Genomic DNA, 23,358 nt, shown 5'->3' with positions numbered 1-23,358 from the left:
GGCGCCCTCCCGCCGCCCCGCCCGGCCCGGCCCGCCTCGGCGCGCCGCCAGCCGCCGCCGGCCCATTCCGGGCAGCGCGGCCGCCCCCCCATCCCCCCGCTCCCCGGCACGATCTTTCCTTCTAAGAAGAGAAGAGTCTCGGGCCGTGCCTCCCCCTCCGCCCTCTCCTGCCTTCCCGAGCCCGGCCGCGGGGACAGCCCCGGGACCCCCGCCCCGCCTCGGGACACCCTCACCGGGTGGGAATCTTTCTCGCGGGCATGGCGGGGGTGCGGCGTCCCCCGGGGAGGTGATAGCTGGGGATGCTTATACCCCAGGGCACGGCGAAGTACCTCCGACTCGGCTGGGGGGGGGTATCCGTGTCCTGACCCAGCAGAGGTGTGGGCTTGGGCCTGCGTGGCGGGGAACGCTGAAGGGGGCCGCCACCACGCAGGGGGGCAACGGAGCCAGCAGCCCCACGTCGCCAGCTTTTGTTTCAAGTACAATGTGCCCAGGGTGCTTCTGGCCACGGCTGCGCTTCCCGGGAGTCCTGTGGGGATGAAACGCCCTCCCATTCCGACCTCCACACATCGGGACAATAATGGGCGAGTCCCCACCAAAGGCTGTGCCTGAGGGGCTTCCAGGAGCCATCCAGAGCAGCAGTGGCCGAACGACTCCCGCCTGCAGACCCATTCAAGGGGGCTGTGACCCACGAGGGACAGTGGCGGCAGCGGAGGCTCCGATGGTGCCACTGCTCGGTGGCTGGGACCAGCGCTGGCTCCGGGAGCCCTGGGATGCCCTGTGCGGTTGGTGCTTCGGCACTCGGTGTGGCAGTGGGCAGGGGCCGAGGCGCCCGTCTGTGGGCCGTTGGGGAGCTGCAGTGGGGCTGTGAAGCCGAGGGCCCCTTTCCCCTATCTGGATCCTCCCGGGGGTGGACGGTGGAGTCTGCCCCGAGGAGGATTCTTCGTCCCTTTGTTCTGGCTGGCTCGGGTCTGGAAGCCCCGGGAGGGAAGCCTGTGGGCTTGCCTAGCAGAGCGGGTAACGAGCAGAACTCGGAGGGGACCGGAGCCCCCCCTTGCCCACCTCGTTTCTCCGCATTTTCGTGTGGCTATTGTCAGTTTCGACCCGGAAAACAAGCCAGACTTTGTCAGGGGTTTTATTTTAAATAGTTTAATTTGCCCTGGAGGAGCTGCCGTGGCCGCCGCTGCCTCTGCCAGTCAGGAATAAACACCAGAGGAGCAGTTCTGGGAAGTGAGGCTGCGGTGAACCAGCTGGTCTGCAATGCAAACGAGCTCTGGAGCGCTGCCGGGGGCGGGAGTGGCGAAACGGGGGCCGGGCCGGGCTTCCCGCAGCCGAGGCTGGGCGGCACGAACGTGGCTCTGCCGGGCACAGCGGCGGAACCCGCACGACACCCAATCAGGGCTGCGCTTCGCCCTGCCCGGTGTGAGAAGCAATGGGGACACGAGCAGGGACCAGCACTTCCCTCCGTGACCATACACTATGCTCACCCAGGGGAGGTGCCAAGGCGGGCGCAGGGGTCGGCGAAGGACGGGCAGGAGCGCACCCGGGGCCGGGCTCTCCAAGGGCTTTGGGAGAGAAGGGCTCCGGGAGACCCAGGCAGGCTGAAAGCCAGGACGGCAGCCAAGCTCCCGGGGCTCGGGTGTAAGGCCATCCTGTGTGTGCGTGGGCCGAGGAAATCCCCGGGCAGGCGCCGCCGGGCACCGAGCCCGCCCTGGGGCGTTCCCGAGCTCTTTCCGACAGTTCCCACTCGGAGCAGGCCCTCCGCGCGGCGGGAGCGGCGGGAGCGGCGGGAGCGGCGGGGACCCGGGCGGCCCGGAAGCGGAAGGGCGGTCCGGCCGCGTCGCCATGGCAGCAGCCGGAAGCGGAAGGCGCGCAGGCTGATGGCGGCGGCGGCGGCGGGGGGGACGGCGCTGTGGCGGCGGCTCTCGGCCTGGCTGCCCCGGGGCCGCCTCGGGCTGGCCGCCCTGCTTGGCCGCCTCTCCGACCGCCTGTCTCGTGGCCGCGACCGCCGCGCCCGCAGGTAAGGAGCTGCGCCGAGTAGTCCCTCCCGAGCTTCACCCGGTGCGACGGGCGAGCGGCTCAACACCTGTGCCTGTGGCCGGGCCGTCTTCACCGAGCCACTGCAGGCGGGAGCTCTCGGCCGCCTGCGCTGTCGGTCCTGCGTTACCTGAGTGGAGAGCGCCTTGACTCCCTCTCGCCGGTTCCCCTTTTTGGGCGCGGCGCTGCCCTGGGATTCTGTTCGACCCTTTAAGACAGGAATCGGAGGTGCGGGCAGTGGCGGCCCTGCCGGCATCGGACTCGATCGGACCGGGCGACCCTGCTACTTCCACAGTGAATCAAGTGCTGAAAGGCTGGTCAGGTTTAGGGTTAAGTTTAGGCTTGGGACTAGTTCTACTCCCTCAGCTTGTTTCATGCCGTCGGTCTGTCGCTGCCCGTCAGCCCTCAGAACGAGTTACACTTGTTTTCCTCCGTTATCTACTCTGCGTCTGCAGGTACTGAAAGATGTTACCAATTAATTACTCATTTTGGCCTTTCCATACTTAAAGTGGCCTATAAGGAAGATGAGGACAGGAGTCTGTTGTGACAGGACAAGTGGTGATGGTTTGAAACTAGAAGAGGGAGAATTAGACTAGATGCAAGGAGGGGGTGATGAGACATTGGCCCAAGTTGCTCAGAGGAGTGGTAGATTCCCCAACCCTGGAAGCATTCACGGTCAGGTTGTCTGGGGCTCTGAGCAGTATGATCTGTTTGAAGATGTCCCTGCTCGATGCAGGGGGATGACCTTTAAAGGTCCCTCCCAAACCATTCCATGACTACCTCAAGCATGACCAGTACTGGTCAGCCTCCAGACTGGTGCTGCCTGGGGTTCAGGTGTTCAGCACAACCCACCTGGGGTGGAGGTTGTCTGTGGAAAGTGACATCCCTCTGCTTCCCGTCAGAAAAGATGTGAGAACAGGCCTCAGTCCTGTCTGTGTGGAGGCTGCATGTGACATGGGAGGGGTGAGAGGGGAGAGGGCTGCTCTGCCCAGCTGCCATCTGTGTTACGCTGGAGCAAATGAATTATCAAACCATATAAAGGGTCTTTTCAGTGTCATTTTAAATGAGATTGAGTGGGCTGCTGTGGGACGGAGTGGGCCTTCCTTTGCTGACATCTTGTCTGCACAGTGGGCAGGATCTAGGAGCTGACCTCTGAAAATGGCCCAGATTCTCCCTCTCCTCTCTCCTTTCCCGCAGAGCAGCAGGGATGTGGAAGCTGTGAGGAGGCAGATCTGCTCTGGCTATGTACTGTGCTGAAGGGAATGTGCAGCTGCAGACTGTGGTTCCTCCTGTCAGTCCTTCTTCAGCTCTGCTCCCCTGAACTTCTCCTTACCTGTGCCACTGCCCCACTACCTTAGTTTTGCTGCTGTTGCCTTTTTTGGGCTCTGTGACCTGAAGTACAATTCATGCTCAAACCAAACCAGTAATGAAACAGAGATGATTGTGCAACTCTTGTCCTGGCTTCAAAAGCAATCAAACAAAATGCTTCCAAGGAGCCTTTACAAATAGATTCTGTTCTCCAGCTTTTGGAGACACCATTTTGCGGTGTACTTGGCAAGAGAGGCCTGGGAGGATTCTGTGTTCTGGTTTAGTTGCTGTGGTGTCTGATACAATCTTCTGTATGAACTTGTTTTTGAGGGTGGTGTCTCTCGTGTCACGACACGTCTCCACTCTCCTTTCCCCTGGACAGCAGATGGGCTGCAGTTGTCCTTGCTGTTGTGTCAGAGCGTTGTGTTGGCCCATGTTCTACCTTGTGTTCTGGTTAAGCCAAGGAAATGCTTTTCAGACTTCTCCTTTGGTTTCAGCAGTGTTTTTTAGCACAGATAAATTACTAGACTGAGCCCTGGAAGGAGGCAAGCCAATTCAAAGGCTACTGGTTTGTAGATCCCCCGTGCGATGACGTACGCGTGGGTGAAAGGACGGCGCCAGATCCTGCAGTTTCGTTTCACCTCTGGCTCTGCAGATGAGGTTTTACAGTGAATTAGAGTGTTTCAGCTCCACCATGACTTCGTGTACCAAAACCACACTTCTTAAAAATAGAACACACACAAAAAAAATCCCTGGTTTATATTTAGGGTCAACTTCCAATGCAGCAGAAGATTTGAAGTGGTTTCTTTTAGTTCTGTTTTCTCTTTTCGGATTAACTCGATGATGTGGCGTACATGGGAAGGGCTCCCCCCGGTCCTATTTTCTGGTTCTCTGAAAGGTGATTTGTCAAAGTCTGGAATTTTGATGATTTCTTCATAATGTTACATGTGTTCTGGCTGTTGGGTGCTTACACTTGGAAGGGTTTTGTGGTCCCTGGGCAGCTGCTTGAGCTGTGGGTGGACGCTGCTGCTTCAGTAAGGGGTTTCTGAGCCATTGTTAATGTTGGCTAGAGCAAAATACTCTTTTGATGGATCGTTGTAAAAGCCTTAAGCTCTCTAAATAAATCCTAAAATGTCAGTACTGGATTAAAATATCAAACAGTGTAGGTGTGCTATGAATTGTGTAGGCAGTAAAAAAATCCAGAGTATGGAATTAATGAGTATCAATACATGTGTACAGTTAGGGAGGCTTGAAGTAAATAGTTCTGGTGCCACAGATGGATTTTCCTCCGTCAAAAGCACTGGGAAAGGGTTGATTGAAGGGGCTTGGTCAGTTCATAAACCACATATTTGGCCACATGGAGTCAGGATGCAGTTTAACTGATCGTTTTCATACTCTTTGCCAGAAAATGGCTTCTTGGAATCACGTTTCTAGTAAATGGTTTCTCAGCTGCTGTCCTGGCTTCTGGAAGTATAACTGACTGGGGCTGACCAATGGAATAATCAGGAATAGATTTGTCTCCTCTTGCTGATTAACTGTTATCATAAAATGAGTAAAATTTGCCACTGTTACATCAGCAGGAATAATTCCAGAGAACATAATTTGTAATTTGCAGAGCTTGGTTGTAGCCCTGGCTTTGTTACTGCTCTGCAAGTAGTTTCTTTTGTTGTGTTTAAAGAGTATTTTTGGATGCTGGTCTGAATTCCTGCAGCCTGGTCTGTCTTGTTCTGCTTACCATCCTCTTGGGCAATAATTAGCAGTGACTCTGTGCTCCCCACACATGGCCTGTGGCTTGAGACATGGATTGAGCAAAGGTCCTGCAAAGATTGACCAGAATGTTTTTGAAACTAGTATTTCTGATCTGTTTTACTTTACTCTGTTTTACCTTACTCTGTTTTCTCTATATTTTATTTTTACTATGGGATGTTTCCACTGTTGTTAGCAGTCTGTGCTGGTCATTTGTACAGCTTTTGGGTGTCGATCTGAGCCTGACCTGCATGATCTGTTGAAATCTATCATCTTAGTGTTGGATTAATGGTTGGACTTTGATGGTCTTAGAGGTCTTTTCCAACTGAAGTAATTATATGATTCTGTGAGTGATCCTAGGAATTCTTTCACAGTTTGACTCAGATCTCTGTTGCAATGAATAGTCTGTGACAAACTAGTGGATTTTCCAGGAAATGCAACTGCAAACCATCTGGTTTCTGTGTAAGGGTGTTCAGAAACCTTGTGAAGATCCAGTGTTTTATCATGTAGCAAAGGAGTGAAATCATCTTCCTGGAATCTGTGGTCATTTGGGGTTTGGATTGTGGTAAAACCCTAAAAGTTCCTTGTAACAAATTCTGGTAAAGGACATAATCAGATTTTTCGTGGTATGTGGTGGTGGCAAAATGCATCAGGATGGTCGCAAGGTGGTGGTTGTCTGCTGGCCCCAGGGATCTGGTGTTCCTCCAGGCGTTGCTTCTGGCCTGGCAGCAAGTGACTTCTCTGAGTAGGATTTGAGACCAAAACATTTTCTATCAGCTTTGGGGGTGTACTTCAGTCCCTTGCTCATTGATTCCTGGATCTCATGGGAGTTGCTGCTGCTAATTGTGCTGAAATGTGGTTTTGTCATGTGGACAAACTCCTACCAGGAGTTCTGGTATGACTTGATGAATTTGCATGAAGCATCTAGCCTAGAAAAGATGCATTTGCTTCTTGCCACTCCTAAGCATGACTGTTGGCAGTGAGTTGATTTCTTCCCGAAGGCACTAAATTTGTTCTGAAATATCTTTTAAAAAAATGTGTTCTCTGCTGTTCCTTTGAAGTTTGTAGAAGCCCTGACCTTTATGTAGTACTTGTGCAGGCCATGAGTGGCACCCTCTGTAGGGGGCCATCCCATGTTTCTCAACTGTGGTGCTTGACTCATACCTGTTAAAGCACTCTGGATTCTTTGGTACATTTTCTGGTGCTGCGACTTCCTGGCTTTTGCTGGGATGTGCACTCAGGCACTTGGTGTGTTATGGGTCTTGTTTTGGATAGGTTTGAGGGCTTGAGACATTTCTCTGTTTTGCTAGGGCACTTCTAGAGCAGTGTGATTTTGAATAGGTCTTTACCTGAAGTAGGAACAGCTGATCTTTAGCCCTGCTGCAAACTAAGCTGGACATGAAAGTGGCTTTTGGCCATGGTAAAGCTGATGTGTGTGTGATAAAGCCAGTTGAGAAGTGACTAGTTACAGTTCTTGCTGGTACTACGGTGGCACCACCAGACATCTGATCTGGGGGAGTCTGGAGAGTTCATATTCTCAGTTCCTTCAGCTTCCAGCCTGTTTCCTGTCCTATTCTGGTGACAGGGTAGATTCCTCTCTCCCCTGCTAGCTAGGAGGAGCTGATGTGAAGATCTGTTCTCCTACCTCTTGCCTGTGATTTTTCTATTTCTAGGTTTGGCTTTGGTGTTTTTTTCTGGGATTACAGAAAGATAAGAGCATTTTTGCCTTTGTGGATCCTTGCAATGGTTTAGCCGTGGTGGCAGCTCTTTCTTTACCTTCTTGGAGGCTGTTTATGGGGAGCAAAGTCTCCACTATAAGGAATTTCTCCATCTCTCTTCTCACAGATCATCATGGCTTCTTCTAGCCCCACTGCTCACCCCTCCTGTCCCTGTGATCACAGCCCCACCCTGTTCACTCTGTCCAGAAGGAGCACACAGATTCCAGTGGATCAGGAACCTGGTGCCAGAGTTTGGAATCTCCAGCTCACATGTCAAGGTACTTTCATCCCCAGCTGAATTCTACGAACTCTTGAAGGTGAGTTGTGGGTTCCAGCTTGTGGGAGTGGTTTTCAGGGTCTGGCAGCTGCTTGTGGTTATCACAGACAAATTGTTAGAAATGAGCAGCTGCAGGTTGCTACTCCAGCATTCTACTTGAAGGAGGATTATTGTCAACACTAGGTCAGATCAGAGAGCCTCAGAAAATGGCTCAGAGGATGGAGGTTCTGCCTCTGGATGAACAGTTCCAGTGCTGTGCCATCTTTGTAGATTACAGTTTTTTTCATGTGCCAGACCTGAACTTTCCAAAGCCCTTTGGCTGCTGCTCTGCATCGTCTTCGTATCTGCTCTTGAAGTAGATGCAGGAGATCAGTCCTCTTGGCCACTCTCTTTGCAACGTAAGCCACACACAGCTCCTGCAGTCCCTCCCAAAGATCCTTACAGTGTGACTGCTGTTCTCTGGCATTTCTTGGGTAAGCAGGAGGGCACAGGTGAGAATTTCTTTGTTTGGCTCAGTCCTTGAGTCTTTTCACAATGTGTGTCTAAAACAAGTTCCATTACTTCTGAAACATGATCTAAGGTCACCATGGTAGCTGCTGGGGAGCAGGGCAGCAGCCTCCACCTCTGCAGCATTGGTGGGGGGCACAGGGGAAGGGAACAGAGCTCTGATCTCCAGATTCTAGCTAGTTCACAGAGTGGGATACAAAAGATTAAAGCAGTTGCAGAATTAAAGCTGAGACTGCCAGAACTGAAAAATCCCAATGCTGCAGCTGCTGCGTGGGAACTGCTCTTGTATGTCATAGCTTTAGCTTCAGGGAAGATATTCCTCCATTTTCCAGAAAGCATTTCTTTCTTCCTTGATTTTTGGATGCAGCAATGCTGCTGGTGTTGCTCTGTGAAGACTCAGGCATTTTACCTCTTTGCTGTCAGCCTGTTATCCTTGTGCAAGAGTGACAGTGCTATGGTTTGGTCAAAGTGATTGTCCTCAGGGGAAGCCAAGCTTTCTTGCTGTCTATATCCTTGTCCCCCAAGTGATCAGAGGCCAAGGGTGACAGTGAATTAATTTTCTGCTGCTCATAGGTGCAGCTAAAGACAGCCAAGCAGAGAGTGGTGATGGCTTCACTGTACCTGGGAACGGGGCTACTCGAACAGGAGCTGGTGAGTGTGAAAAAGGTTTGGGAAGGGGAGAAAGTGAGCGTCTGCCTTTGCAGAAAGCTTCCTGTTCTTGCAGGGTTAAGAGGGATCTGTGAAGTGTAGTTTGTGAGCTTGTAATGTCCTTCAAACCTTCATACAGTGATTCACTTTACATGTGCTTTCTCCTCTCCTTGAGAGCATTCTCCCGGATCCTGGCTGCATTCGTGTACGTGCACGTGGGGTGGGGAGGAAATTGGAAGGGAGATGCTTGGCTTTTCTGTTTCAAGCCTAGTACAGAGCTGTGGAAATACTGAACCTTTTCATGGAATAATGAGTCTGGCTCTGTCAGGCTCCTAGAGGTTACTGGCATGATGATCAAAGGCTTCTTGTAGAAGATCATGTGGGATCATGAGGAACGTTTTTTCCCCTGGTGTTTTTCTTGAACACAGTTGAAGTTGTACGTGTGTAGGGCTGGGTTTTCTCCTCCAAGTACAGTAGGTAGAGGCAGTGTTAGCAGTCTGCATTTAAGACAGAGGTTATGTTTGCTTCATGTTTTTAGTCTTTCCTGTCTCTTGTTCTTCCCTCTGGACGCACAAGCCTCACCCGAGACCTTCAGGGCAAAGCTTGACTGTGGCCAGATTCTTACACTGAAATGCAAATTCCATAGTGGGCTAAAGGTGCACAGAGTTTTGTGCCTGGCTTGTCTGGGCTTGCACACAAGATTTGAATTCTCCTGTGACAAACAGCCTTGTAGTTAAGGAATAAAACTACCTCTGTATCATTTGTGAGCTCCTACCGAGGTTTCCCTTTGGTAATGCAAATCTGTGATTTGGGAGCGGTGTTGGGACTTTCTCTGCTAGAATGACTTGCTCTGCAGATGCTTGAAGGAAGTGTGCATGGAAAATCTAAGTCCTTTTAAGTGTTTCTTTCAGCTGATAGTCTGGGATGCTGTGCTGACATGCAAACTCTAAACCATCAGTGTTCTGCATCAGTGGGAACAACTCTTACAAGGGTGTGGAAGCTTTCATAGCCACTGTCTTCCTGGCTGCTGAACACTTTGCTTTATCAAGCTCCGTTTGCTCTCTGTGATGAGTAGAGAAATGCCTCTCTGCAGGTGGATTGCTTAGAAGAAACACTGGAGAAATCTGTTCAAGCCAAAGGATCATCTAACTTCAGAGTTTCCATTCTCCTTGACTACACCAGGGGGTCTCGGGGTAGGTGTTACAACGCTTTGCTTTCTTTGAAGGCTTGTTTGACAGACTTGATAAACTGTTTCTTCATAGAGAAACTGTCTTGACCAGTTGGACTTCCTGTTTTAAACCATATCCCTTTCAAAACTGTCCTTTTGTATAGCAGTACTTACTCCCAGAAGATCATTAGGCTGAACACCTTTTCTTCTGAAAATAGATGGTAGGAGCAAGAAGGATCAAGCTCTGCTCTGTGCAACTTGCATTTTCCGTCTTAAAGGAAAGTAGACGTTATCGAAAGTAGCGGCTCTTAATCAGGAGCCTTTGTGGTGCCTTTTCTTTTAGGCATGTGTCACTAGTGTGAGGTGTGGCGTGAGAAGCTTGAATGGTGTCAGACATGCTCAGTGAGGGTTCCCAGGGCCCATTCAGCAAATGGCTTACACTTCTGTGTGTCAGTTTCAATACCGAGGTAGTGCAAAGGAAAATGATTGAAAAATAAAAGAAAAAGGGAGAGGTGTTAAGTGCCTGCAGATGAGCTGAGTGCTCCCTCTGTTACCAGCCTCTAGCGAGGAGCCCTGGTGTCCTGCTGGGGTGTATCCTGTGTGTGACACTGCCCTTGTCTCCCAGGCAGGAAGAACTCTCGAACTATGCTGATCCCATTGCTGCAGAGATTTCCCGAGCAGGTCCGCGTGTCCCTCTTCCACACTCCAAACTTGCGTGGGCTTCTCAGGCTCCTGATTCCAGAGCGTTTCAATGAGACCATTGGGCTGCAGCACATCAAGGTCTATCTCTTTGATGATAATGTCATCCTCAGTGGGTGAGTCCTTCCTCATCAGGCCATCGTGTGGTTCCCGTGGCTGAAGTGTATGTTGCCAGCGTTGTCTGACGTTAGTCTTTCTGCAGTGATCATATCACAGAACCACAGAGGTTGGAAGGGACCTCCAGAAATCATCATGTCTAACCCCCCTGCCAAGCAGGATCCCCTAGAGTAGTTTGCACAGGAATGCATCCAGGAGGGTTTTGAAAGTCTCCAAAGTAGGGGACTCCACAGCCTCTCTGGGCAGCCTGTTCCAACACTGCATCACCCTCACTGTAAAGAAGTTTCTCCTCACATTGAGGTGAAACCTTCTCTGTTCCAGTTTGTATCCATTGTTCCTTGTCTTATTGCTGCATACCACCCAAAAGAGATTTGCCCCATCCACTTGTCACCCAGCCCTCAGATGTTTATTGATGTTGATGAGATGTCCTTTGAGTCTTCTCCTCTCCAGACTAAACAGCTCTCAGTCTCTCTCCACTGGGGAGATGCTCAAGTCCCTCAGTCATCCTCATGACTCTCTGTTGGACTCTTTCCATCAGGTCTGTCTCTCTTGAACTGGGCAGCCCAGAATTGGACACAGTATTTCAGGTGTGGTCTCACTAGGGCAGAGTAGAGGCGAGAGAAGAACTCTGAGAACTCTTCCTCTGTGATGGAAGAGCAACCACAGCTCTTCAATGTGAGATTCTCATATGAGAGCCTTTCTCAAAAAGAAAAAAAGAAAGGAATGGCAGTTTGTGTTTCATTCCAGTTATCTGCAGAGCGAGAGCTGAACCTAGGCCAGTGCCATCCACTGATGCTCTGGTCTGGAACGCAACTCTTCTTTTTCTCTCCTAGTGCAAACCTGAGTGATTTGTACTTCACCAATCGTCAGGATCGCTATGTTCTCCTGCAGGACTCTCCTGAGATTGCAGACTTCTTCACAGAGCTGGTGGATGCAATCGGGGATGTGTCTCTGCAATTACAGCGAGATGATACAGTCCAGATGATGGAGGGGATGGAACACCCGTACCAAGGTAGGAGGGAGCTGTGTTATCTCAGTGGGTGCTACCATCCAGAAGACTTGAACTCCATCCATTTGTGAGTTGCTGTGTGTGTGACTACTGTCTGTAGACTGTGGGGTGTCCTGTTTCTGTGGCATCCATTATTAAACCCAAGATTTCTTGAGTTTGGAGACTGGATCTGTCAGTGTTCCTTTCACATTGGCTGTCACAGGCTGATCTGCAGAGCGTGCAAAGTCTCCAAGTTCCTTTGTAACTCTCTCATTGCTGCTTTATAGCACAGCTGTGCATGACCTTAAACAAGAACTTAAATTTCTCAAAAGGTTCTTTCTATTTGTGATATTAATGTCTTTAATTTTCTAGGTGTCTGTGCTGTGTGTACATATTCTGAAAGTTTCATGAATGTGGTGCTATTTTTGGTAGTTATTAATGTGTAGTCTAGTCTGTTCTGGAAGTCAAATGAATACTGGATTAGGAAGACTGAAAACAAACATTGAAGTGAGCAGAGCAGGGCATCTGTCAGGCTGATTGCATCATAAGTTTCTGTCCTGGCCTTGTGCACTGCTGTGTGATGTAAACTTAGAGTGTGGGCAGTAGCTTATTTTGTGTGTCCAAGTTCACTCTTGGTTACCAGTTTAGCGTTGCTCTGCTCCTTTCTTTCCTCAGCAAGTTTTTCAAGCTACTGCTAGTTAAGTTTCATACCCTTCTTTAAGCTCAATATTTTTCTTCTGTAATGGAGCTTTGCTAACCTTAAACCATCCATTTTTGACACTCAAGCAAGTCATGTGGTCTTTGTGTTAGCCCCTTCTTACTGGTGTTTCTTAGAATGGTGTCCTGACAGTGTTTTTTCCTGCTGTGTAGTAGGTGATAAGTAGCTCTACCTTTAGGTCTCAAACACCATCTCTTGTGGTCTTCCTGCAGGAGACAAGGTAGCTTACTGTGAGATAGCAAATCAAAGGGTCATGGAGGTGATCAACTCTGCCAAAACACGGCAAGAGCTCCTTCACGCAAAGACTTTCCACAGCAGCCAGCAAGGCAGCTCCTTGATATCCCAACAAGGATCTCAAGCATCAGAGGGTCTGAAACCAGAACCTGACACCTGGATCTATCCCTTAATCCAAATGAAACCTTTTGGGATTCAAATAGATGAGATGGTCACAGAGACACTGCTGACAGAAGCTGAGCGAGATGCCAGGATATACCTTACCACCGGCTACTTCAACCTGACACAAGCGTACATGGACCTCATTCTGGGCACCAGGGCTGAGTATCGCATTCTTCTGGCCTCACCAGAGGTGAATGGCTTTTTTGGTGCCAAAGGGGTGGCAGGTGCCATCCCTGCTGCCTACGTTTACATCGAACACCAGTTTTACAGTGAGGTCTGCTACCTTCACCAGCAGGAAAGGGTTCAGCTGCAGGAGTACTCCAGGGCTGGGTGGACCTTCCATGCCAAAGGTAAGAGGGCTTGTTCAGAAGGAGCTGAGGTCTTGTGCATGTTTGGATTGCACAACTAATGAAGGGCTGGCTGGGTGCCGAGCCTGGGCTTAACCTCCAGAATGCTCATCCAGGGTTCCAGTATCTTGGTTGCATAAACCCATAAGGTTTGGATCACTCAGAGAAAAGCCATGCAAAGCCACGTCTTGCCTCTGGATTTCTGATTCAAATATAGTCCCAGAGATTACACAAGAATTGGCCCTGTGGTGACAGTAAGGCACTGTCCTGATGTGAAACGTGATGTGAAAGAAAAGGAAGCATCTGGGTGTGTTTATGATCACAGCAACGGTTGTGATGCAGTTTCTCCTATCCTTCCTACCAGTTTCAGCAATCAGAAGTGATGGCTGTGTTGGGGACCTCTGGGCAGGATCTGTGGTGGCAGCAGGGAGGGAGCTTGCCTGGGGTGACTCCTTAGTGGTCCTGGGCACAGCAGGTCTTCCTGGGGATGATGTAGGGCTTGAGGAATTTGTACCATCTTCTGTTTGTGGCATACAGGAAAGCACAGGATGGTGAATAACTGCACTCGTGTCTTCTGGGAGCTGAAGGCAGCTGGAGGGGAAGTTGCTGAGAAATGAATATTGCTTAACAAATGTAGTTAATAACAAACAAAAATAATAAATACTGCCACCATGGTCTTCTGTAGCTGACCTCAGAGTCTTTTGTGCTTGGTAGATTATGTACAGCTTTTACAGCTCAGTGGCACCTTGACCAAAACATGAACAGTTTCCTCTGACTGCTTGTTGCTGGTTGTGTCTCTTAAGTTTTCCTTCCAGAAAATCCAGTCCTTGACTCACATTCTCCTACTTCGAACAGAGTAGTAAGTGTTTGATTGCTCAGTGGTAGGTACTAATAATGCAAATAGCTTAGGAGGTCTATTCAGTTGTACTTAATTGAGGATTATTATTTTTTAATTCATTTAGCAATCCAAAGCATGTGACACTGTTGAGGTTCTTGCAGTCTTCTCACATGAAGGTGAGCAGTGAAACCCCTCACAGAATGACTTGGTCTCGTGATCAGGCCCTTGGCTAAGCCGTGCCACAGCTGTGCTGTGTTCCACAGCATCTTCTGTCACTCTGGTCCTCTGGGAGCAGAGCTGTGCACCATGTTGCATCCTGTGATGGCTCACGGCCCCCCAGGACAGCTGTGTTACTGGAAGCAGTGCCCAGTCTGGCACTAACTAACATGCAGGTTTCCCCAGTGCCCTGCAGCATCTGAGGGGCATTTCCGGCACGTGTCTCGTCTGGATGCTGGAAGGATGCAGCCTCCTGGCTCTGGCCAGTTCCTGTTCAGAGTTCACCTGTTGTTTTTTAAGAAGACTGGCTGTTAATGATTGTGGGAGTGCCTATCTGTCCTGCTTCCCACTGGGCTGGCCAGGAGAAGGGTCAGAGGTGACAGAGAGAGAAAGCTGCTGAGTAGGTGTTCTCTCGATGAAAGAGGCTACTCGAGAGTTGTGAGGCTGCCTCTGTCGAAACTACAGATGAGTGTTGTGCTGCTCTTACAGTGAGACCAGTAACTGCAGTGCAGTAAAACTCTTATCTCAATCCAGGGCAGCCTGGCTGGGAAATCCTGTGTGGCCTGTCTTCCAGGAAGCACATGCTCAAGTGTTCCATGGTTTGCAGGTTCTCCCTTTAGCTAAGCAGTGCTGGTTCCAAGTGGGATTTTGTGGTTTGGCATGGGTTGAGCTTGGAAGGCTTGGGCTGCTTTTCCATGCTTCCAGTGCGCATGTGGCAGTCACTCCCTTCCTGGGCCAGCTGTGCCTTTTCCTGGAAGTGCTTCTCTTTGAGAGAGGGATACAAGACTTGAGACTTGTTCAGCAGCTCCTGTGCTTGGCAGGAGGGACAGTTAGAGATGTTTGCTGCCTTATTTCCGTTTCCTCTTCAGAATGCTGGAAGGATCAGCCTGAGGTCCTTCTCTGGCACACTCTGCCCTTTGTCACAAGTTTGATGCATCAGTTTCCTCCTTCAGGAGTCATGCAGTGTGTGAAAAAGAGGAGGGGAGAGGAGGAAACCCTGGAGACAGATGAAGGGCAGTTGTGAAGTCTGGCTTCTGGAAGAGGACGTGAGGTCCCTAGCAGTAAATGGAGCCCTTTAATGCTTCCTTTACAAGCTAAGGCAAAGGACATCCTTCTAGTTTCCTGTAGGATCATACTGTGGCTGCTGCTCTGTAAACCCTTCCAGCTCCTATTAAAACATTTTGTATCCTCCTGCACAGCTTCCCACACTGCATTCCCACCAGGGTTACCACTGCCCTTAGGCTCATTGGCAGCACAGCCCTTGTGTGCTTGTGAGACGCCAATCTTTGCAAAGACAAAGCCCTTTCTGGGTGTCACACCGTGAAGCCTGCACATCTACCTGCTGCTGCCCTTCTGGTTGTGATGTTGTGGGTGACATAGGTATATCCTTTAGGATTGGGCTTCCTTCTCTGCCAGGGTGACAGTGCCAGGCAGGTGGCTGTTTGCTCCCAGATAAACCTGCTGTTGAATGGTGGCTGGGAAATGGCGCTTCCCCTTTCTGGGAAGGTGAGTCACTGTTTGAGCAGATCCTGCCAGGTGGCCATAAAGCCAGAGACACTGTAAAGGCTTTTGGCCTGCCATGTGACTGCTTTAGAAGAGTGAGGAGCTCTGTTCCTCATAGCTTCTGACAAGCAGAGCTCTGGCCTGGTGTTGGGAGCCTTGTGCCATGGCACCACACTGCTCCAGCAGCCATTGGCAGGACTTGCCAAATCTCTGCTCCAGTTAGGTGCTTTTTGTGGCTCACACAGTCCACTGTGTTGGCACTTCAGCCATGCTGCGGGTGGAGTGAGCCGGTAGAACAGCCAATTGTGGCACTGCGGTGAAGGGCAATGCCACCCCTGAGCCGGCGGTGACTGAAAGTGGCAGGAAAGCTGCTGAGTGTGTGTGATGTGGGGGCGGGGAGGAGGTTACAGGAACCAGCGGTGAATCGGCAGCTTCTTACTCAAGGCATTCTTGGAACTGCTCTGGGGCTGAGTTAGGAAACCTGCTTCTATTTTAAGGACTAGGTGGTTTTTACGTGATGGTTTCTTTGTTGTAGTCGTGAGTGGCTTGCTGTAGGGATAATTCATCTCTCAGGGACCTACCAGGGCTGTTCTGAGTGCTTCTGCTGGGCCAAGTGGAGAGGAAACACTTCTTGGGTCCATTTATACACAGAGAATGGCTGGATAGACTCCCCTTGGCAGTGGTCCTGGATCTCCTGTGCATCACCAGTTCTTCCCTGCTCTGCTGTGATGGTGTGCTGGACAATAGCAAAGTGTCCTGGCTTCTGTCACACTTGCTCTGGTTGTTGCACTGGCAAAGTTGGGTGTTAACTGCAGCAGAGAGTGGGCTTAGGAGTGTGCCCTGGCAAGAGCTTGATTTCATCCTTGGGGTATCTCCCCAGGAAGTGAGTGGTTGTAGCAATTTGCACTTCTCTTACGAGTCTGTTTCATGCGAATTCACCTGCCAGAACATGGAGATGTCACTTCATGTCACCCTCCTGTGTAGTCTTGGGAAGGGGTTAGTCACTGGGCACTGTGCCCCTGCCAGCCCTGCAGCTGACTGCCTGAGCCTGGCTTGTTTGCCCACTGCTCTTGTGCTTGGTGTAGGTGTGCCTTCACTGAAAATCTATTGGTCTGTTCTCAGTGTTTCTGAGGTACATTATGGTGCAGAACTGCCCCTAACTTAACAACAGTGCCTTGCTCTGGGTTGTTTTTGGGGGTCCCCTTTGTATCCATGGAGTGAGTTCACATGGTCAAGAACAAGTGCTTAGGGCATCACTGGGTGGGCTGCAGCCCCTGTCTTGATAACACATAGGTTTGGACAAGCTTTACAAGACACTCTAGACCACCTGGGATGCATTGAGAAGAGTGAGGTCCTTCTGCCCCCCTGCTGTGCAAGGGTGAGGCCTCATCTGGAGTACTGTGTCCAGTTTTGGCCATCCCAGCTTAAGAAGTCCAGCACAGGGCCACCAAGATGGTGAGGAGACTGGAGCATCTCATATAAGGAAACTCTTACAGAGCTGGGGATGTTTAGCTTAGAGAAGAGGAGGCTGAGGTGGGTGTCTTATTAATGCTTACAAATGTCTAAGGGGTGGGTGTCAGGGAGATGGAGACAGACTCTAATTAGTGGTCCCCAGTGACAGGACAAGAGGTAATGGGCAAAAAACAAACATAGGAACTTCCATCTAAACGTGAGAAGGAGCTTATTTAATTAGAGGGTGGCAGAGCATTGGAGCAGGCTGCCCACAGAGGTGGTAGAGTCTCCATCTCTTGAGACTTTAAAGGCCCATCTGGATGTGTTCTGTGTGGTCTACTTTAGGTGATCCTGCTCTGACAAGGGGATTGAACTTCAGAGGTCCCTTCCAATTCCTACTATTCTGTGATCTTTGAGCAGCTTGCTTTGTGTCCTGATCTTTGTAGTCCCTGCAGTCTGACGTGTTGCATTCACTCTGGGTGAAACGGCTGCCTGAGGCATTTTGTTGTTTCCTCTCCTGTCTTTCCTGCAGGCCTCTGGCTGTACCTGGCGGGGAGTGATCTTCCCTGCCTCACTCTCATTGGCTCCCCAAATTTTGGATATAGGTCGGTTCATCGGGACTTGGAAGCCCAGGTTGCCATAGTGACTGAAAACAAAGCTCTGCAGCAGCAGCTCCATCGGGTAAGTGGCTGAATACAGGAGGTCACAGGGCTGGCGTGCGGCTCGGTCACGCAGGGAATGCTGAGGACATAGCTGCAGTAAAAACCTGCAGCTACAATAATTCAAAACCTTCTTGAGCTCAGGGAGCTGTCAGTTAAGTGACTATTGATGAGATGCCTGCTGCAAGTGCCTGGTTCTGGGAAGCAGAGGCTGTAACGGGAAGGAACGTGTCCCCAGTGAACTCCAGCTCCGGGAGGGCTCAGGTGCTGCCTGGGGAGAGACAGTGCTCAGAGCTCCCTGCTCACTCTCTGCTGCTCTCCTCTGCTCCCTGAGCGCACAGCATAGCCCTGGGCCTTATCCCCAGTGTGTGGGCATGGCCAAGGTCACACCATGCTCTGGGATAATGAGATCAGGCCTCTGGAATTGCTGACCTCGGACTTCTGGAGGATTTTGCTTCTCAGGCATTTGGGAAATCCTTTGTAGGAATCTAAAAAGCAATCAGTCAGCTTCTGGGTGGCTTCCTGCAGGCTGCAGAGGTGACCAGAGGCAGAGGATCTTAGTGGGACTTCTCCAAGAGGAGGATTTCTGGGCTGGTTAGATTGCCCATGAAGTTACATGCTATGTTAGTATCCAAGATCCTATTAGGACAATCTTGACACAAACATTTTTCAGTGCTTTAATCTTCAGTGATTTTTTTTTTAATGAGGCAGCTTGGACTACTCAGCACTTCTGCTGCTTCTCTGAATCCTGTTTGGTTCTCCAGCTGTCTTGCTGCTGGAACTGACAGTGTCCCAAGTAATTTCTGATGTCTGCTCTGATACAAAGCAAATTAGTTTGTTGCCTCCATGTGTGACTTAGGGATCTCAAAAATGTGTTCTGTTCAGCTGAGTCCTGGCATAAGCAGGCAGAGTTGTCTTCAAGATCAATGGGAATTGCCCTGTTGCATCAGGGCTCTTCCACAGGATGAGTCACAGTACATCTAATCAAAAACAATTCTATTACTGGAAGAGTTGCCTGAATATTTCAATTCATGTCTTGCCTCTACTTGTTTCTAATGGAAGAGGAGAATCAATGAAAATATGACAAAAGAATTTTCTCACACAGTGCTGCAGTGGTCACATTTAAAGGGCTTTAAACCATCTCCATTTGCTGGAAGCTGATTGTGAGATTGGCTGTTTGTTTACTGTTCTGGGACCTTTGTTTAGCAGATTTAATACATTACTGGTACACTGCCATGAAATCACTTTGCTAAGCTACCATTCAGTGCCATTGTAGAAATGCATGATGAGATTTGGGAAGAAATGTGAGTGCTCTGGGTACCTCTGGGTGCTCCACAGAGGCAACTGAACTCCAATTCACAGAACTGGTCTTGTTTCCAGCAATCAGGTGATCTGTCTGTATCAGATGATCCTGGTGCAGAATCTTCATAGCTGGGCTGACTACAGCTCTTAGAGCATTTGGGCTTTCTAAAATTAGACTGATTGGCACACAAATATCTCCCTTCTGTAGTCAGTTCACCTTTTTTTGGTGTTCCTTTCCAGTGCTTGGTTCCTGCTTCCCTGTGTTCCACCCTGTATGTAAACAGAGCAAAGGATTTTTCTGTTGTTTGTGACAGCTTAGCTAATGAAGAAAAAAAAGCTGCTGAGCAGACTTACAGTAGCTGATCTGCCTCTTGTTTGCTTGCAAATCTAGAAACCTGACTGGCCTTGATAAGAAAACCTCTTTTACCTTTGATCAAACAGCTGCTTTCACGTGTGTTAGCATCATGTGTGTTATCATCATGATGGTTCATTTCCTCCAGTGGCAGCAGTGTGTACTCACTGGAGAAGGCTAAGCGTTTCTGGTAATTTAGTTGAAATCATGACTGCACATTCATTTGGTAACTCTGTGTCTAGAAAGAGCTGCCTAAGTCAGTCCCTTGAGATTATGGTAAGGTTTCCTTTTCTGGCAATTACAGCAAGGGATTGAGGATTTTTCTGAAACTGAAGCTTCACTCTCCCGCAACTGCGGGGCACAGAAGGCAAAAAACCTTCAACCTTTGCTCTTTGTGGAGTTTAAATTGCTAATTCTCAAGGCTGAGTTACTGAACATGCTGATAGCCATTGAAAGGTGGAGTGCTGTGGCTGGTGGGTGTGAAGGACAGATCCTGTGCCAGCTCCTTGGTGGTTTAGTTGCTCTGGAGTTGTGCTGCTTGGAATGAAACTCTTAGGTTAAGATTTGTGGGAGAAATGGTGCCTCCTTTTAGCAGGGTCCATGGCCAATTGTATCCAAGAGCTTGCATTTCTTAAAGGCCATTATAGAATTTATCCCACAGTGATGTTTCTTTCCATATATAGGAACAGGAGCAGCTTTATCTCTGCTCAAGTGTAGTCTCCTCAGCAACATTTGAGCAGCCAAATCGTTATGTGAAGCTGTGGGTGAAGCTGGTAACACCTCTGATCAAAAATTTCTTTTGAAAGAAGAAAAGCTTCTGCTTTAGGTGAGTTTTTTGCCATTCTTATGGGGAATCGCAGTTGGACTCAATCTCTGGAGGTCTCTTCCAACCCCTAACATTCTGTGATTTGATAATTTGTAGAGCACTGGCTGCAGTTAATAAATGTAGTGCTCCCTGTTGTGGGGAAGGGATGGATGATGGAAATGTAGATGATGTGGGTAAGAACCAGGTGGCTCTCTCTTCTTCTGAAGTGCTTGACACTAACTAGTCACAGCTCAGCGTCTGTATTTGGTTTCATCCACTAGAATTTCTGGAAGGTCAGTAGAGGAGACACTTACAAGGGTATTTCCCATGAATAAAACTGAAACTTCCATTTTGGAAATGTCCCTTTCAGGGTTTTGTGGTTCTTTTTATCATGACCAGCTAATAGAAAACATTTTTTGAATATTTAAGGTGCTTTTAATCTTTTTTTCTGGTCAGTGCTTTGCTTTAACCTTGTAGATGTTGGTTACCAGGGACAGTTGTTTTTGCTTTGCTGCTTCTTCCAGTGTCCTGGATTTGCCTTGCTCTTTGGCTGTCCAGTAACTGGAGCCCTCCTGAGCTTCACGGAATGGCTCTCAGATTTTCCCTGTGCTCTGCACACAGCCCATGCAGTTGGCACTGAAGTGTGTGCCCTTGGTGCTGGCTGTTCACACTTCCATTTTATTTACAGAAACACAGCCTCCATCTCTGGAGTTCTGTGCCTGGCTCCTTCATGCTATGACGTGTTACAAGTGTCTTTCATGAATTGTGGAGTGGGCATGAGAGGACTTTTGGTGCTCAGGTGATTTTGGGATGTTAATTGCTGAAAGTGGGAGGCTCAAACTGTAACACAGGTCCTGCAGAGAAGCTGGATGAGAGGCCAGACAAAGAGGTGTTGAGTGCAGGTCTGGGCTGCCTCGTGTCACTGGTGGAGTACATGCAGTGTGTTCTGGTCTCGTCTTGCCAAGCCAAGGGTCTCATCTGCTTGAAAAGGGGCTTCTGATGCCTGAGAAGGTTCAACCTAAGTATGAAGCTTAACAATCATTTATTCTAAATGCTGCTTTATAAAGGAAGAAGCAGCTCTCCTTGCCTGCCTTTGTACCTTCTTTTACCACTAGCTGTGAGGCAAGTTTTAATGCAACTGTATTTTAGAACTAATTTTTGCTAAAGTGACAGGCATCAACTTCTGCAAGGTGGCCAGAGCAGTTCTAATCACCCTAATAGGTGTTTACTGCTGCTACAAATCATCTGGTGTGAAAGAATCATCAAATCATGAGATGGGTTGGTTTTGAAGGAACCTTAAAGATCACCTAGTTCCATGGGCAGAGACACCTTCCACTAAGCCAGGTTGCTCAAGGCCCTATCCAAGGAAGGGTAGAGTACCTTTTGCAACCTGGAAATGGAGACAAACATACTTGGACATGGTTCTCTTTGCAGCTGGACTACCTTTGGGTTGTGCAGGTTGGTGTCTCGGCAAGCTGGGTCAAACCTGTGCCTTCCTCCTTCTGCCTGGTCTGAGCAGATCCTACTCAGGAATATCATGCACACAGCTGGATGAGCTTCTGCTCACAGTTAGCTCTGAGCCATCAAACAAATATGTGTGGAAAGACAGAGATCTATGAGAAGGGAAGGAATCCGGAGAGCTGCATGCAGTTGTTCTGTCTGGCTTCCTTTGGTGGTCTGGCTCTCAACCAGCACTTTATCAGAAACCACCAGCTGAAAACAGTATTTGTCATGAAAAATGCCATGTGTTGTAAGAGCAGTCTGCACACGACAGCACTTCCAGCACTGCTTTTATTGATACTTTGCTAAAATAATTCTGGGACAATTAAACTTGGGTTAAGTGACACAACTTTGAGGTTTCTTTGCAAGTAAAAGCATTTTCTGTTTTTCATGGTCACAAAAGTTTAGATCTGTAAGAGCAGAGCAACCCCAGCAAGGACCCATTTAGCAGCTTTTTCTTTTGTCTTTAGGTTGAAGGTCCAGACATAGGTGGGACCACGCATCCGTGTCTTATAGACAGGACATTCATAGACGTTCTTGGTGTCCAGACGGTCGGCAGGGATGGCTCTGATGAAGATGACTGGCATCAAGGGCGTCAGCTCCTTCAGCCGGGCGTCTGCCATCGTGCCGGAGGGCACGTCCCATCGCGCGCCTGCAACGTTAGCAGATTGTCAGGGTACCAGGGGCTTTGTCTCTTGGAGGGGTTGTTTTCAGAACTACTGCTGGGTGGGAAGGAGTTGCTGTTAGCAGCAGGGTTTAGGTTGCAGTGTGAACGTTGGTTGGGTGGCAATGCTTGGTAGTCGTTGGGGCTGTTTTCTCATCTCACTGTGATTCCTGGATGCGTTTTTGCCTTACTGTGTGTGGGATGCCTCAATAAACTCTGTCCCCGCTCATCCCTTCAGCATGGGTTTGCATGGAAGCTGCAGAGTTGGAGACACGACCTGGCTGTGGTGAGACTATGCTAAGCTGTCCTGTGTGGTCTGTCCACCTTGCACTGCTCTGCCATCTCTTTCCCTCTACTTGTTTAGCAGCAATTACTTTAGGTTCTGGGTTTCCTGGGTTGCCTTACTCGCGCATCACATAAGAGTGTAGTGCATTTATTCCCTAGAACCGTGAACCTCAAATGACTCAGTCCTCAGGTTGGGAATCTGCGATCTCAGTTTCCAAACCCCAGCCCCCGGGGTCTGAAACTGCTCGTAAGCGGCTGGGTGCTGCCCTCGGCTGGCGTGTCCCTGACACTGGCGTGGAGCAACGGCTCTGCTGCTCAGTCACAGGAGCCAGCGAGTACCAGCACCTGCCCTCTTTGCAGGGGTTTTCAAGGCTGAATTGGGCCTTCTCCTTATCTAAAACATCTTATAGAAGATACAGTCTTTTACCTTCCATGAATAATCCGTGCACATAGGAGCCTTCTCGGGGTGGAGCTCTTACATCGTCCTGGCTTTTCTTGGTCACTTCTACGGAGAGACACATCTTGTCGAGTGGCCACTCGTTTTTCCTGGCCATGGACTGCATGATGGCAGTGAGGAAGGACTGGGGGTTGAAGAACCCTGCCAGCCACACTGTTGCAGGCAGTGCAAAGTCTGTTGTCCAGACTTCCAGTTCCTGGAAAGAAAAATCAGCAAAGTACTTTAGAGCAAAGCGTGGCCTTCAAGTAGTAGAATATTGCTTTGGTGTGACAAAGAACTGATGTGTCCCTGTGCCTAAGGTGAGTTCCAGATAATCCTCTAGATGGGGAGGCTGGGATGGAGGTGATCTGTGAGGAATAAACAGCAGATTCCACTGCAGCACTGACATTTAAACCATAAATTTGGATTGCAGTAAATTCTGCTGCTATTTTTTTTTAACAAAGCCACACTTTAAATAGATTATTTTATGAAATGTATTTTTCTTCTGGGACATGGAAAGTTTTGGTGGGGTTAGCTAATACTCTAATGGTGATATGCTCTGATGGTGAACCCTTTCTCAATCATCTGCTCTCCTTCTTGGAGCCCTTTTCAGGTACTTCAGACTGCTTAATTTAATATTGAAAAATAAACCAGTTAACCACTGTGCACTGCTGG

At 49.3% G+C, this 23,358-nt stretch overlaps 2 protein-coding genes across 2 annotated transcripts in view; one reads left to right on the top strand and one right to left on the bottom strand.

Moving 5' to 3' along the window:
• Positions 1-577: 577 nt before the first annotated feature.
• PGS1 (phosphatidylglycerophosphate synthase 1) lies at positions 578-23,351 on the top strand. Its single transcript, XM_064151730.1, has 11 exons — positions 578-835; positions 1,146-2,017; positions 6,934-7,123; positions 8,164-8,241; positions 9,332-9,431; positions 10,032-10,221; positions 11,056-11,234; positions 12,141-12,674; positions 17,213-17,361; positions 19,677-19,819; positions 21,769-23,351. The coding sequence occupies exons 1-10, from the start codon at positions 578-580 to the stop codon at positions 19,794-19,796; spliced, it is 2,670 nt and encodes an 889-aa protein (XP_064007800.1). The 3' UTR covers positions 19,797-19,819; positions 21,769-23,351.
• The window catches only part of DNAH17 (dynein axonemal heavy chain 17), a 43,078-nt gene continuing 41,304 nt past the window's right edge, over positions 21,585-23,358 (bottom strand). The window contains exons 79-80 of the mRNA XM_064150802.1: positions 22,675-22,900; positions 21,585-21,950 (exon numbers count right to left, since the gene is read on the bottom strand). Coding sequence (XP_064006872.1) covers positions 21,703-21,950; positions 22,675-22,900 — 474 coding nt within the window. The 3' untranslated portion in view covers positions 21,585-21,702. The remainder of the gene's footprint in view (positions 21,951-22,674; positions 22,901-23,358) is intronic.

The sequence above is a fragment of the Pogoniulus pusillus genome, chromosome 11 (assembly GCF_015220805.1).
Source record: "Pogoniulus pusillus isolate bPogPus1 chromosome 11, bPogPus1.pri, whole genome shotgun sequence".
NCBI lineage: Eukaryota > Metazoa > Chordata > Aves > Piciformes > Lybiidae > Pogoniulus > Pogoniulus pusillus.
Note: the sequence above shows the minus strand (reverse complement) of the source record. Positions and strands in the feature narration are given on the sequence as shown.

What these genes read in the sequence shown, in the direction of transcription:
- PGS1 (XM_064151730.1), top strand. Translation starts at nt 578, where the DNA reads ATGGGCGAGTCCCCACCAAAGGCTGTGCCTGAGGGGCTTCCAGGAGCC. An exon ending in CTACACCAGGGGGTCTCGGG is followed by an intron (nt 9,432 to 10,031) that starts GTAGGTGTTACA and finishes CTTGTCTCCCAG; the next exon opens with GCAGGAAGAACTCTCGAACT. An exon ending in GATGGAACACCCGTACCAAG is followed by an intron (nt 11,235 to 12,140) that starts GTAGGAGGGAGC and finishes GTCTTCCTGCAG; the next exon opens with GAGACAAGGTAGCTTACTGT.